Source organism: Ailuropoda melanoleuca, chromosome 9 (genome assembly GCF_002007445.2).
Source record: "Ailuropoda melanoleuca isolate Jingjing chromosome 9, ASM200744v2, whole genome shotgun sequence".
Taxonomy (NCBI): Eukaryota; Metazoa; Chordata; class Mammalia; order Carnivora; family Ursidae; genus Ailuropoda; species Ailuropoda melanoleuca.
In genome coordinates, this window is record NC_048226.1 from 67,369,380 (window position 1) to 67,383,813 (window position 14,434).

General features: G+C 36.9%; 1 protein-coding gene and 1 pseudogene across 7 annotated transcripts in view; one reads left to right on the forward strand and one right to left on the reverse strand.

Annotated features, from left to right (window-relative positions):
* The window catches only part of VPS13B (vacuolar protein sorting 13 homolog B), a 768,204-nt gene that overhangs the window by 556,878 nt on the left and 196,892 nt on the right, over positions 1–14,434 (forward strand). For all 7 annotated transcript variants that reach the window (XM_034668364.1, XM_019810220.2, XM_034668365.1 and 4 more), the window contains one exon: positions 11,821–12,508. In XM_034668364.1, the coding sequence (XP_034524255.1) occupies positions 11,821–12,508 (688 nt within the window). The remainder of the gene's footprint in view (positions 1–11,820; positions 12,509–14,434) is intronic.
* On the reverse strand, positions 1,060–1,391 carry LOC100481905 (annotated as a pseudogene).

Below are 14,434 nucleotides of genomic sequence, written 5' to 3' on the forward strand. Positions count from 1 at the left end.
TGGCAAAAAAACCCAAGAATTCCATTTTCTTAACTTGCCACCTAGAATCTTGCTTTATCCTCCCTTTGCAGCCTCATCCTCCACTATTCCTGTTAATACCTCTTCTCTTTGAGCCAATCAGGGCATTTCCTTTGCCGTACATTTGCCCATGCTCTTTCCTCTTTTGTTTCTTCATTTATGTGGTTCCTTCAGCATCAGTGTCTTTACTGCCATTTCAGTAAGTCCAAATCCTGGTCTCTTTCAGTCTTGGAACAGATGTGTTCTAAAAGCATCTTTAGTAAAGTATCTCTAACCTAGAAGGTATCCTTCAAGTTTAACTGATCCTTATGTCTACTTTTTCACCCAGGAACCTAAATAAATGTTTTGCAAATGATTCATTTCATTTTTTTCTTCACTCATTCATTAAATATTTATGGGGTCCCTTCTGTGTACCAAGCACTGTTCTGTATGCGGGTGATAAAGTAGAAAAATAAACATGCAAAAAGTCCTCTGTTTTCATGGACCTTACTTTCTAGTGAGACACTGTAAGTAAATTATTTTAAATGTTTTGAGAAGAGTAATCCAGCCGTGCTATATGGGATAGGTTAGGAAAGGGAAAGACCAGTGAAAGAAACTAAATAAGGAACTTTTGTAATTAGCCAGTGTAGAATGGGAAGGGCCAGTGAGAATAAAAAATACAAAGGAAACAAGAGTAACTAATGAAGTGAAGGAATGACCAGCAGTACTTGGTAGAGACAGGAAGTTGTATTTAATATTTGAGCCTTTTGAGAAGGAACAAATAAGAAGTTAAGCTGTAAAGGTGATATTTTTGGGAAAAGATATTTTAGAATGTTATGATAATCTTTTATCTTTTTAGTTTTTTATTTATTTTTAATTTTTGACAAATATAAGTTATTTATTCAAGCCATCTCCTGCCATGAGCAAAGGAATGGAAGTTCAGTATACTGGTCAACATTTGATATAAGGTGAGCTTAAGGTCCCATATACTTTTCTGGTCCATGTACAGAGTCCTGGTCCAAACCAGTGCTGTGGTTCACACTGAGTAGTGGCCCAGGTTCTCTATTCATCTTCATGAGCAGTCGGACATGGATTTACATGAGAGTTATGGTATAGAGTATGATTACCATCTCTCCAGGGAAAGGGCTTGGACCTGATGTGGAGATCGGGGTGGGAGATGAACTCAGGGCTCTCATGCTTTCTGTGATCCCAATTTAGAAAGATGTTCAGCATGCTCAGTCCTACACTGGGGAGTGCTAAGAAGTAGGTGAGGGCCTTCCACATGCGAGCTGGGCCCTCCTTGCCATGGGCATCACTCTTGAGTTGGACCACCCCAGCTGTGCCCTGGACCAACCTAGCAGCCCAGAAACCCAGTACCCACCTGCCACTGCCATTTTCAACTTGGACCTATGGTGATCTTTTAGATGCATGATATTCATAATGGGACATCTAAGTAGAAATGCTGAAAGGCAATTAGAAATAGTAAGGTCTTCTAAGAGTTCAGCCCTCTCTTCCTTTCTCTAACTCAACTGACTAATAATTCTGTTAGTCTCAGCTATTCAAGGGCCAAAATCCTCCCAAGAAATATTCTACATCTCATTTTGATTTTCCGGAAATGTGGCATGACTCTGTGTCTTGGCCCACCATTCTGTCCTCCAAGTATTTGTGCAGACTGAGATCTAGGCCCAACCCCAGAAAACCATCTCTAATTATAGCTCTCCCTTGAATGGTTCTTAGCTGATTGGGGGTTTGGTTTGATAGAAAAACTAGGAAGACATCGTAATTAAACCAGAGAGTCCTTTGGGACTTTGGGTATGGTGGTGAGTGTCGTCATCTCCCTATGTGAAGATCACTGTGGTCATTTATGATTCTTCAGAAAATAGGCAAAGTTTGAAAGTCGAATTATTAAAGCATTGGCATAACACATAGACAGATTGGGAAGCTGCTTGCATAACCTGGAGAACCTTGATTCTTCATACTTATAATTGCTCAGGCAAAAATTCAAATCATTTTTGTCTCCTGTCTTTCTCTCATAATATTCCAGCAGTCCATCAGCAAATACAGGAGTGTGTGTGTGTGTGTTACATAAAATTTTATGATCTGATTTCCCCACTGGGATGTAACCTCCATGAAGGCAAGGACTTTGTTTCTGTTGTGTCCCTAGCAGTGCCTGGCAAATAGTGTATGCTCAATAAGAATTTGTTGAATGAATGAATAATGTGAAATATTTTTTACACATTTTGCTTAATTTGACATTGGCTCTATCTTCAAGAAGCTCAGGAAGTATTTAACCCCATAGAATTATTATAGCTAAAGTCCAAACATTAACCATACTTGACTGAATAACGTTACCTTACAACTATCATTTAAAAAAAAAAAAATCTCGGGCACCTGGGTGGCTCAGTCGTTAAGTGTCTGCCTTCGGCTCAGGACATGATTCCGGCATTCTGGGATCGAGCCCCACATCAGGCTTCTACGCTGGGAGCCTGCTTCTTCCTCTCCCACTCCCCTGCTTGTGTTCCCTTTCTCACTGGCTGTGTCTCTCTGTCAAATAAATAAATAAAATCTTTAAAAAAAAAATCTTTGTTCTTAGAGTAGTTTTGAGAGATGTAAATTTTAATTACTAAGAACACTTCTCTTTAATGATGCTAATTTGATAAACTGTTGTGAATATCATCTTCTGAAATTCAGTACTAACAAGAGACATTCTGATAAGATCATCTAGTAATCATATAACAGCTATGATTAATATTTATTTAAAATTTATTAAAAAGCTTTTTGAGAAAGTTTTCTCAGGAGTCTCCAGACTTATCTACTCCTTTAATGTTTGTAGAGATGATGCCTGATATTTGGGAGGAGTTCATCTACATTTTCTTTTTAACTTCTGAACTTTTATTCAAGCAATTCCGCATGATCAAGAATATCCTTAAGATAAGATGTTGGATTACCTTCATTAATATACAAAAAGTTGTTTTCTCAAAACAGCAAGAATTACTTAGGACATATCAGTATATGAAAATTAACTGATGGTGTAGGGCTAGCTGACCTCAACTATTATTAGGAATATTTACCTGATTTAGAGAATAGTTCAGATTTGTAAGGATTGAAGGGAGAGGCTATGATCAAAGCAGTTTGTGCGGAAGGGCATTTTGGCCTAGTGATGATTTTTATGGAGTAGCAGCACAGAACAAAGTTCTTCTAATGGAAAAGAAGAATTGGCTGCAGGGCATAAGCAAATGTTTTTCTCTAACATCTTGACCATTTTGCGTTTCAAGTCCATTGCATGCATCATTAAGGTATTGACAACATATGAGAACACAGAGAATCAATATGTAGCTTTAGTTCAGTTTTGATTTGATCTGCTATCATGACGTGAAAGGGTAGCCAATAAAAGTTTGTCTTTACATAGTAGAAAATACCAAGATTCAGATTTGCTTTGAGGAGAATCTACAGTTAACCAGGTTTATTTAGATTTAGTAAATAAAATATATAATAATGAAAATCAGCTCAGTATTTTTGTTAAATAACTATGTTCTGTTTGGCCGTGAAAACCAGCTACTGGATAAAGTTAATTATGGATATACTTAAACCATTTTCATTATTTTTAACTTGTACTGAAAACTAGGGGAAAATTCATTTTAAGAGCATACTCTTGTTTCATTTCCATAAACCCTACGTAGTTTCCGTAAAGGAGTATATGTGATTTGAAGCGTAAAATAATCAAATAAGAATTTGTATGTATTTTTATCAATAGAAAGTTCTCCAAGTTCTATAGTTTTCTTATCAGAAAATCAGGTTCATAGTTGCAAGGCAAAGGCCCGCTAGAATGGTTAATAAGCGTATTCTACTTCTGCCCTGCTGCAGAAACTAAATGCAAACTTTTCTGTGACTCTTAACAGAGAATGCATAGGCTCGGTAAACTTTCATCTGCTTCAGGGTCAGGGCTGATTCAATCTTAAGGCAAGTTTATGAGAGTGGCTGATGTGATACAGTTGTTGCTAGTAAAATCAGACTAGCTCTAAGGAGCCAATCTAAGTCAGTCTCTGAGTAAAAGTCTATGAGAAACAGACTCTGACTCAGACACAATTGTAAACCCTGATATAATAAGGACTTGCGGCTGATTTAATTCTATTGAAAATCTTTAAGCAGCCATGAGACAAAATGGTTTCCACATTGACATCAGTGGAATGAACCTTGGATTTCATGAGTATGAAGAGTAGTTACCTTGTACACACAGTAGCCACTTTTTAAGAATTAACATCGTGGCCATTTCAAAGCAGGTTGTTGTTTCCGATGTAAAGGCATCCGTTTTGATTAAGATCCAAGTTCCCGGACTGTGTCGAGTTTTATTTTTTAAAAACTGAATTCATTACAAAAAGCAAACAAGTCAAACTTAAATAAAGAAGTTAGTATAAATCAGTTAGATCTAGTCTCCTTGAACAAGAATGACCAACCTATTCCAACTTTATATGTGACAGACATAGAGAAAGAGAGGGAGAGAGAAAGAAAACTTTCAGTTAAGACCTTCTATGCAAAGTTTCACCTGGAACTAATTTTTTTCCATGAATTTAGAAGCTCCTGAAAATGAGCTTATGCTATGAAATCATATATGTATAAAAGGACAGACAGACACGAAAGGTTAAAGGTCAACACTGCAGATAAAATCTCCATAAGTAAGATTTGAACTTGTGTGAGTAGGTTGGTGTGTATACTTTTTTTTATTTGTTTGGCTTATCATATTGAAACACACTGATAATGATCAAGGTATTACAGTCCGTTTAGCACTAGAACTGGTCCCTTTTTGTAATTTACAACTTTAATTAGAACAATAGACCAAACATGGGCTACAGTAAAACACAACCTTGCTTGAACTATCTCCATGCTTCTTTTATTGCATTTAGCGCTGGTCTTGAAATGTGAATATTTGAACTGATACTTAGCAAGCAGTAGTGGCCTCATACTGTTACTTCAAAGAGCCGGAAAAGTAACTTCATGAAAGGGAAAAGTTGAAACTATAGTACTCTTTACCATTCTATTTGTTAAGCAGTGATGGGTATCATTAGTTCTGCTCTTTTGCATAATCACTGCAGTATTGTGAAAACTTTTTTTGCCTCCAACTGGGAACAATTATATTATGTGGGATCTGGTAGAACATTTGGCTTAGAGAAATAAAATATAAAAAGCCCTGATTTTCTAAACACTCTGTATTTGTAGTACCCAAGTGCACACATGCTTGTTCAAGTTTGGTTTTTAAGTAAAAAATAACATGGATTGGTGACACTTAAGGAAATGCTTCATATAGAAGGCAATTTATTCTTCTAATTTTTTAACTAATTTAATGTGCTTAGATAATTTTTACCTAGTACGTTACTGAGCTGCAATGGTAATTCATGTATAAAATAACACGTTTATCAAGGGCGATGCTGACATCCCTAAAATTTGAGACTTAAAGATATACTTTGCTGTTTGCTTGATTAAATTAATTCATCAAGTTGAATTGTCTTGCTGATTGTTACAATTTCCTATTTATGTAAAGCTTCCAGAGTACGCTGTCTCTGTGTTAAAGGGATATACAAGGAACCTCTCCCAGCAGCACCACCCCACCCCATCCCCAAACCCAAACTTCTAAAAGATACAGCCAGAAGAGGATGTTTGCGAATGTTTAGACAATAGGCACATAATTTTTTAAGTTGGTAAAAACTCTCCTTTGTAATTCCAGTATGTGAAGCCATTAAAATACTGTAAACGATTTTTTTAACTGATTTTTATATTGTGTTTGATTTTGTAAGATCTTTACTTCTTTGAAAACATTACTACATTTTAGCAAGGACAGTAAAATTAGAATAAATGTCACAGCAATATACAGATATGTTTGTCACTTTGATTTTGTGGTTTCACACTTGATTTTTTCATAATTTATAAGATGTGAGAAATGATCTCGTGATTGGCAAAAGATACTCTGATGAAGGTTGAAGTATGGCTTTGCATGGTGGAAATACTACTTCAGTGTTGCTGCTATGGAACCATAATCATGCTAGGAAGGTGGGAAAATATATAGATATATCGATGCTCCTGTATAGTTAAGGTTTCCTTAAAATGATAAATTAAAAGAAGTAATGCAAATTAAAACATTAGAATAGATGCTGAATTGCCCTTTTTTGTCATCCATCAAAGCAAAAATTGTATTTGTTTTACACCTTGTTCATTCTCAAGAGGTTGGTTTCAACACATTTTTCTTTGAAAAATTTAACTATCCATTTATTTGCAGCATTTTTATTAATGAGGCTGACTTTTTAAATGTGCTCCTAAAAATGTCGATGCGGCCAAACCAGAAGTTTCAATCATTCATTCTTATCTTCCTCTGCTCTGCGGTGCCACTGAAGAACATCTAATTAATGTCATTTGAAATTATTTTAATGCATTCTTTGGTATTGTCACATACTTAAGTATGGTTTTAGCCACTGCTCCTGAGAGACTGTGGCTCTTGCCAGACTCCAGGGTGAGCTAGTAAACTTACCTATCTCCATACATGAAAAGGAGGAATTAGCTACAGCTCCCCAGCTACTGGTACAGCTTTCAGCACCTTCCCCATGGTGGCGAGTATCTGCGCCACGGAGAGCTGTGAAAGGATGGGAAAATGCGCTGAAATGATCGAAGAAGTAAACTATCACCTTGACATGTTTTCCTAGCTATTGAAAAATCTTCTCATACTGAAACCCATTGATAGTGAAACTGTAGAATTCCTCTGATTTAAGTACCATCTGGTTGTGCTCAAGGCTTTAAAGCTGTTATCTCTGCATACAATTTCAGAGTCCTATACTTTTTTCTTCACCAAACTATCCATTTTTAAGCCACAAATATTTTTCCAGCTCTTTCAGATTTTATCTAAAAGTATATTTTAACAGTATTTAAATAGTTCTTAAACAATAACAATTTATCTTGATAGATGGCATGCTGTGTTTTTTCATTTTATTTTAATTAGCCATTGTGGAACCAAATTCCCTTTTGTTTTAGTCTTTTAAATATTGTTTAATTATAGTTATCATGCCAGATATCTTAAAGGTTATTTTACCAATACAGTTTCATTTAACATAACCCATATGGAATCAATAGCCCAGTTTCCTAAAGTGAATGCTTGGAAAATCTTACATTCATATGTTAAGAGTACACATCCTTTCCTCATTAGTTGGAAAGTACAGGGATTTTGGCACGGGTTCTGTGTGGAAGCATTGTGCAGCTTTTATATGGATTTTGTTTTTAGCCTTTGATGACACTGTTTAGAATAGGAAGTATCTAATAAGTAAAGCATTTTGTCTCAAGTGCTGCCAGTGTGTTTAATATATGCCTGGAGGTCTGAAACATTATCTTCTTCACTGCAGTAATATGCATTTAATTCTCTGAAAGCAGAAGGTCGAACTTTTAAAAGGGACGCAAAGTACATTTTCAAACAGAATAATTCGAAACATATGGAAGAGGGGACCAGAGTAATGTACAGTTGGTTTTTATGGTTTAATCATGATCATGTTAATGCACACCAGTAGCTAATTAAAGAAAACTTTTATTGTTCATTTTAAATGAGTTAGGTAAAGAGTGGGAGAGCTGATGTAACAGCACTGCCCAGAGATCCATGTTTCTGCTGCATTCACTAACAGCAAGCAGATATTGCTCTTTTTTGACAACTTAAATTATTAGTCCCCTCAGACGATAATAAAGCAAAAGTTATTTTCAGAGTTACCACGTTGTGAACTTTTCTCTTTCCACAAAGGAATAGTAAATTGATGCCCAAGTTTAGGGCTTAGCACACATAATTAATTATAAAACTTTTCTCAAGAGCAGGCCAGATACTCTTTAGTATAATAGATAAATGTGCAGTGAACTGGTGACAAACCAATGGATTTTTAAATATGTCTCAAAAATCATCAGCTTATTTCAGTGCTACAAATAGTGCAGAAACTTAGAAAAATGGAGGAAATCTTGGCTTTTAACCCAGTTTTAAGAATTTAGTTTCCTAGTACTGAGAAAGTTGTACTTTTTTTTTCCCCCAGTGAGCGTCGAGTCTTTCATCTCTGGGTCATTGGTTCAAATTCCATTCTGCTCGGTAGTGACTAGAATTAGTTACCATCTGACTTCTGTTCAGTAACCTGCGTGACCCAAGCTGATAGCTGCCATCCTGCCCTTGCTGGTTATTTATATCTCAGGATCAGGCTACTTGACATTGACTAGAGCTGAATGTGGCAATCTCAACACATAATAGGGTTGGACACTACATATCTACCTATAGGCGGTTTGTTTTGTCATGTTAACACCATTAGGGAACCCTTAATTTACTTTAAGGAAGGAGAGACCAGATTTTAAATACAAATCTCTAAATCAGAAAAAGAAAATGTAATGCTCTATGCATAGAAAGTAGTCTTGTGGAGTGAACTGTGGTCGCCTTTCCTGATAGAATAAAAATGGTTGAGTTCTGGATTTGAGTTTGCCACAGAACTCAACCTAAAGGAATTCTTTATTATTTCTTTATTATGTTGTATACAGATACTTTCTTTGTAATGTGTCAAAACGTGGTCAGTAAATCCTAGACTAGTTTTTTTCATGTATTATTTGAGAATTCTTAGTAATGGATTTGGAGGTATATTTGAAATTTTTATAATAGGGATAGCTAAAAGCTTTAAAATTAAATTATTTTGATAATTGCCTTATTTTTTATTTTACTGAACTTTTAAGTTAAATGTGTTCACTTATTTATTCAGTCAGCACATAATGATTAAGCTCTGCTATGTTACGGGGAGTATGGTGTATGCTAGAAATACTAATGGCATTCCCTCTTACCGATAGTCTGATATCTGACTGACCTTGGACCTATTGATTAATCTAAGCCTCAGTTTCCTCACCTGTGAAATGGAGATAACACTACCCCCTTCAAAGGGTTGTAACACTTGGTATAGAAAATGTGAGTTTGTGCTAACAATGTTTGGCAAATAACATACTCAGTGGTATTTTTTTTTATCTTCAATTGCTTACAATGAATTGCTCTGAGACAGAACACAGTGTGAAAAGTGCTGTTATAATAAATACTAGTTTGTTATGAAAGTGTAAAAGCTGGAAAGACTAGCACCATCTGGAAGGGTTGAGGAAGTCTTCACAAAGAAGGTGACTTCTTTTTTTTTTTTTAACTTACCCTTTATTGTACACCGCTGTGTATACTCAACACATTACTCGCTTAATTCTGAAACAGCTTTGTGGGCTGGGTATTAATGTCCCCAGTGTGAGGTTGAGGACCCAGCAGAGACTGTGAGAATAAGCAAGCAGAAGTGTGGTCAGCCCACAAGGTGGAGAGTACAGATTAGGAAAGAGCCCGTGAATATATCTAGAAAGACCTTCAAGAGTACAGCATATGGGGCAGTCTGTGTCCACACGTATTTATATACTAGCAATCATGTGTTTCTAGTCTGCAGAGCAATTTTTTTATTTAATATTCTTTCAGAAACTAACATATCATCGAACATTTATGGATCCTCTCTGCAGTGTGCCAGGCTCTCCAGTACTCCTTAATGATATACAAAAGCCAAATGATGTGGCCCGTCCCTCCGGCAGTCCTTCACCTGGTAAAGAGACAGGCCTGTAGCAGCTGCCCATTATTGGGTATTTACTGTATACCAGGCACTATGCTGACCTCTTTAGACAAATTGGCTCATTGAATCCTCATACTATTGAGATCAAATTTAAATCCCTATTTTACAGATGAGGTTATAGAGCCTTAGAGAGGTTTGTAATTTGTCTAAAATCATAGAGTCAGAAGGTAATGGACTTGACCCCACATCCATCTGCCTCTAAAGCCTGTAAATGTTTTAACACTATCTAATAGTGCCACTACAGAGCATTGCAGGAGAAAATTGAAGTATGTGTCAAGTGCTAGGATCACCAAGCAGGAAAAGAATGAGAGAACAATTCTCAGACAAGTGCCATTTGTTCTGAGTCTCAATGGATAACTCTGTGTTTGCCAGCTACAGCAATCTCGGGGCGGGGGTGGGGGGGCACTCCAGGCGGGGAAATAGCACGGTAGAGAAAGAATGGTTGAAAAGGACATAGTGTCTTCAAAGAACAGAGCTATGTTGTTTTTGCTTCAGATAGTTCATGTTGGACTTTTATAATAATATGTATCTCCTTCATCCACTTTAAAATCAATAGCAAGAAATATTTTAAAAATTTTAATGACTGTTACATCATTGCCCTGAATTAGTTAACAGCCCTTTAACATTTTCATAAGCAACTCATAATTTGTGCCATGTGGAAAAATGATACTATATTTATCGATCAAGTTAAAGAAAAGCCTAAGAAATGATAAGCAATACCCAGGGAATATTTTTCCATTGATGGTGCTAATATAAATTAATGTAGCCTTTTTTGGAAGGGTGTTAACAATATTGGTAACCTTAAACTTTCTTATACCATTTACCTAGTAATTCCACTTCTAGGAGCCTGTTCTAAGGAAATGTTAGATGTTTTTCATAGAGATTTGTTGTCAAAAATTAAAAACTGGAATATCCAATTATATGAAAATGGTTGAACAAATGTATATTAGCATATGCCAAATTTGAGTACAGTTCGGCTCTATGATATGATCATAACCGAGCAGGGATTGGAGGGGGGGCACCTTTGCACAGATGGGGGAGAAATAAGGAAAGAAAGTACACTAAAATATTATCATTGGCTCTGTTTGGAGATAAGATGGTAGTCAGGAGGATTTTGGTTTTTTTCCTCAGGTTGGCCATGGTTTCTTTAATGAATCTGTGTTACTTGGAGGAAAAACCAAGTGAAACATCTAGCCTACTACAAATAGCATATCACAAACTGATGGTTGGGAAGACCTAAGAAAGGGAAACCAGAGGGGCACCTGGTTGGCACAGCGGTTAAGCATCTGCCTTCGGCTCAGGGCGTGATCCCGGCGTTATGGGATCGAGCCCCACATCAGGCTCCTCCTCTATGAGCCTGCTTCTTCCTCTCCCACTCCCCCTGCTTGTGTTCCCTCTCTCGCTGGCTGTCTCTATCTCTGTCGAAGAAATAAATAAAATCTTTTTAAAAAAAAGGGAAACCAGAGAAGCAAAGTAGAGATCTCAGGTGCGGTGCTGCCACCAAGTTGTTCTTTGTTCTCCATGTAGGGAGTGGTTGATGGAAAATTTTGAGAATGAGTAGCCTTTAGTGCCCAAAGGAAAAATCTACCTTCGAGGACTTTAATTACTTATGTTTTGCTTCATCACTTACGTTTACTCTTGTTTCAAGTCCTATTAGAGAGGAAAATAAACTTCATTTTGAATAAAGTAATTTTATTTTAGTTTGCTTTTCTTTGTCCTTCATAATTTAATACTGCTGACTTTTCCCTCTCTTTCTTCCTATCCAAAAACTTACAAATTAATTCTGTAATGACAAAAGTAAGCAATATAAACTACATCTGCCTAAAATATCATTTCAACCAGTAGTAATCATGATTCGAAAATAGTTTATTGCACTACTTGAAAAATCACTGTGAAGAATACTAACATAATTCTTTAAAGAGGCATTTTTAATAGGACTGTTAGTCTAAAGAAAGGAAGTCTGACTCAAAATAGACTCAAAAGACTCCTTAAATAATAGAAACACATATTTGATGCTTTTTCCCAAGTATTTCCTTGGAATTTTAATATGAATAGTTTTTTAAATGGTCACTTTGTTTTTACAAAAACTCTGATACAAGTTACGCTAGAGCCATTTTTAACATTTATAATGTCCTTTATATATAATAACACTTGGAACGTAACTAGTTTAAATTATTCTTTTTCCTTACAGATCTCTAAGCAAGAACAGAAAAAAACGGATACATGTGATGGAAGCGTGGCTGAAACCTCATCCCGGTACAGTGGCGCTCAGGATAGTGGAATCGGCAGTGACAGTGTTAAAATCCGAATAGTACAAATAGAGCAGCACAGCGGTACCAGTCAGCACCGCATCGCCAGGCCCTCACGCCAGTCATCGATTGTAAAAAATCTCAATTTTATTCCCTTTGACATATTTATTACTGCAAGTAGAATCTCACTAATGACCTATTCCTGTACGGCCATACCCAAATCAAAATCGCAAGAGCATAAGGATAATGAAAAAGCAGGCAAGAGTTCATTAAATCTGCCAGAAGTTGATTCAGATGTTGCTAAGCCCAGCCAGCCATGTATTTCTACCGTAACAGCGGAAGATCTCCTGAGCAGCAGCGTAGCTTTTCCTTCAGGGAAAAAACTAGGGGTCATCTCTCTTGAAAGTCTTCATGCAGCCACAAGGTCATCTGCTAGACAAGCACTTGGTATAACTATCGTTCGGCAGCCTGGACGAAGAGGAACTGGTGACTTGCAGCTGGAACCTTTTTTGTACTTTATTGTGTCCCAGCCTTCTTTGCTTCTAAGTTGTCACCACAGAAAGCAGCGAGTGGAAATATCCATTTTTGATGCTGTGCTTAAAGGGGTAGCCTCTGATTACAAATGTACAGGTAAGAGCCTTCAAATTTACTGGAGTGCTAATTACTACTACTACATAACTAAGTTTTATTCCCAACGTATCAAGATCAATCAAACAGAAAACAGCTGTCAGACCAGACAAGACTTCTTTTCTCCGCGGAATATGTAAATATGTAAAGTTCACGTCCCACAGCTGAATCATGTTTAAGTAAATGTTTGAAATGTATCGAGGTTTAGCCTTGGCGTTCTTACCGTGCCTCTGAATATTCATTTTTTTTCAAGAGCTGAATGAAACAGGGTTCTTTCTGGCCTATAGAAATCCTTAAGAATTTCTAATGATTGGGAAGTAAAGCTTTTTTTTTCATATTAATAGCCCATAGGTATGCTTTTCATACTAATGTAGCTGTTCAGGTTGGGGGGAAAAATACTTTAAAAAATGAAGTTTGTTGTTTTGGTATTCTTTTGATCTAATCAACTTGCTATAACAGCATTAAATTCAATGTATTTGAGAAGGTTTATTAGTAAGGTAAGATGGTTTAAAGATGTTTATACATATATAGCAAACATATTTATTACTGGTATTGGCCAACTGGCTCTTGTTTCTCCAGCCATACCTTTCTTATAACCACCGAGAATCCTATATTATAGTAATTATATTGAACTTCTGAAGCTTGTTGCCTTTTAAGAGTAAGAAAGTGATCAGGGGTTCAGATTTAAAACGTATTGGCTGTTAAACAGCAAGAGCTAGTGGAAATAGGGTCAAACAAGGTATAGACACCTTTTCCCCGAGTTAATGTAGAATGTGAGATTTGGCTGGGAAACTGGAAAGGGTAGCTGGGCCATCTAAGATTCAGTATTGGAAGAAGGTCCTAGCAAGCCTAGGTATAAATCAGGCATTTTATTGCTATCAGGTGGTCCCATCTAGCAGATGGAAGCCAGCAGTGAGGCATTTGGAGAATTTGTCCAGTCTGGAAGTCAAGCTGGTTCAGTCTTGGCATTAAGGAGAGCCATTTTACACGGCAGGCTCCTAGAGAGTAGATGGCAGGTGTGGGGATCAGGATTCATTTCAGCCCAACTAAGTAGGGTCAAAGGAGCCCTTGGCTCTTGCTGAAGTGTAGTACAAGTCCTCTACTTTAGAAAAGGAAAACTAGCCAATTGCTAAGGAAGAGCAGGGTTATGTCCTAGACGGACTGCTCGCCTTCTCTCCATTGGTGTGCTGGAACTAGCTCAGACTGTCTTGCAAGGGCTCATTATTAAATTTTTAGGAACTTTGAAAGATAGTTGTTAAACCACTGGTAGTTTAAATCGGCCATGGTGAGAATTTTTCTGCCACATATATTGGCAAATGCTGTCAGTCAGCTCTCCTATTTTTGAGAGCCAGTTGTTAAACATTTACCAGCAAGCACTGCCTCCCTTCCTTAAACATGTTCTCATTTACTGAGTGCCTGCAATCCCGTACGTACTCCAGGGGCAGTGAAGATGGGAATGGTGCTAAGGTTGATGTTTTATATGATTCAAGAACGCATGCGTGTATACCTGATACCTATTTGGGGGTCTGCTTAGCATTGGCCAAAACGAGGTGCAGGAATGCGAAAATAAATCTGAATTCCAGGGCCCTCCTTAAATTCTTTCAGCTGTAGTCGCTTATAGGTGGGATACTTCAGTGGCCTCTACTAGGAGATACTAAGTTCAGCGAAATTATCAGGGCTCATATCAAAGATGTGCATTGGAATTATAATTAGTTCTTAGGCTGAAATAATAAAGCACTTTTTGTTTAAAAAAAAAAAAAGTCCTTGTGGGCACCTGGCTGGTTCAGTCGGTGGAACATGCGACTCTTGATCTCAGGGTTGGGAGTTCAAGCCCCATGTCGGATGTAGAGATTACTTAAAAATAAAATCTTTTAAAAATATATATATATTTTTTAAAATATATATATATATATTTGAAAGTTTTAAAAA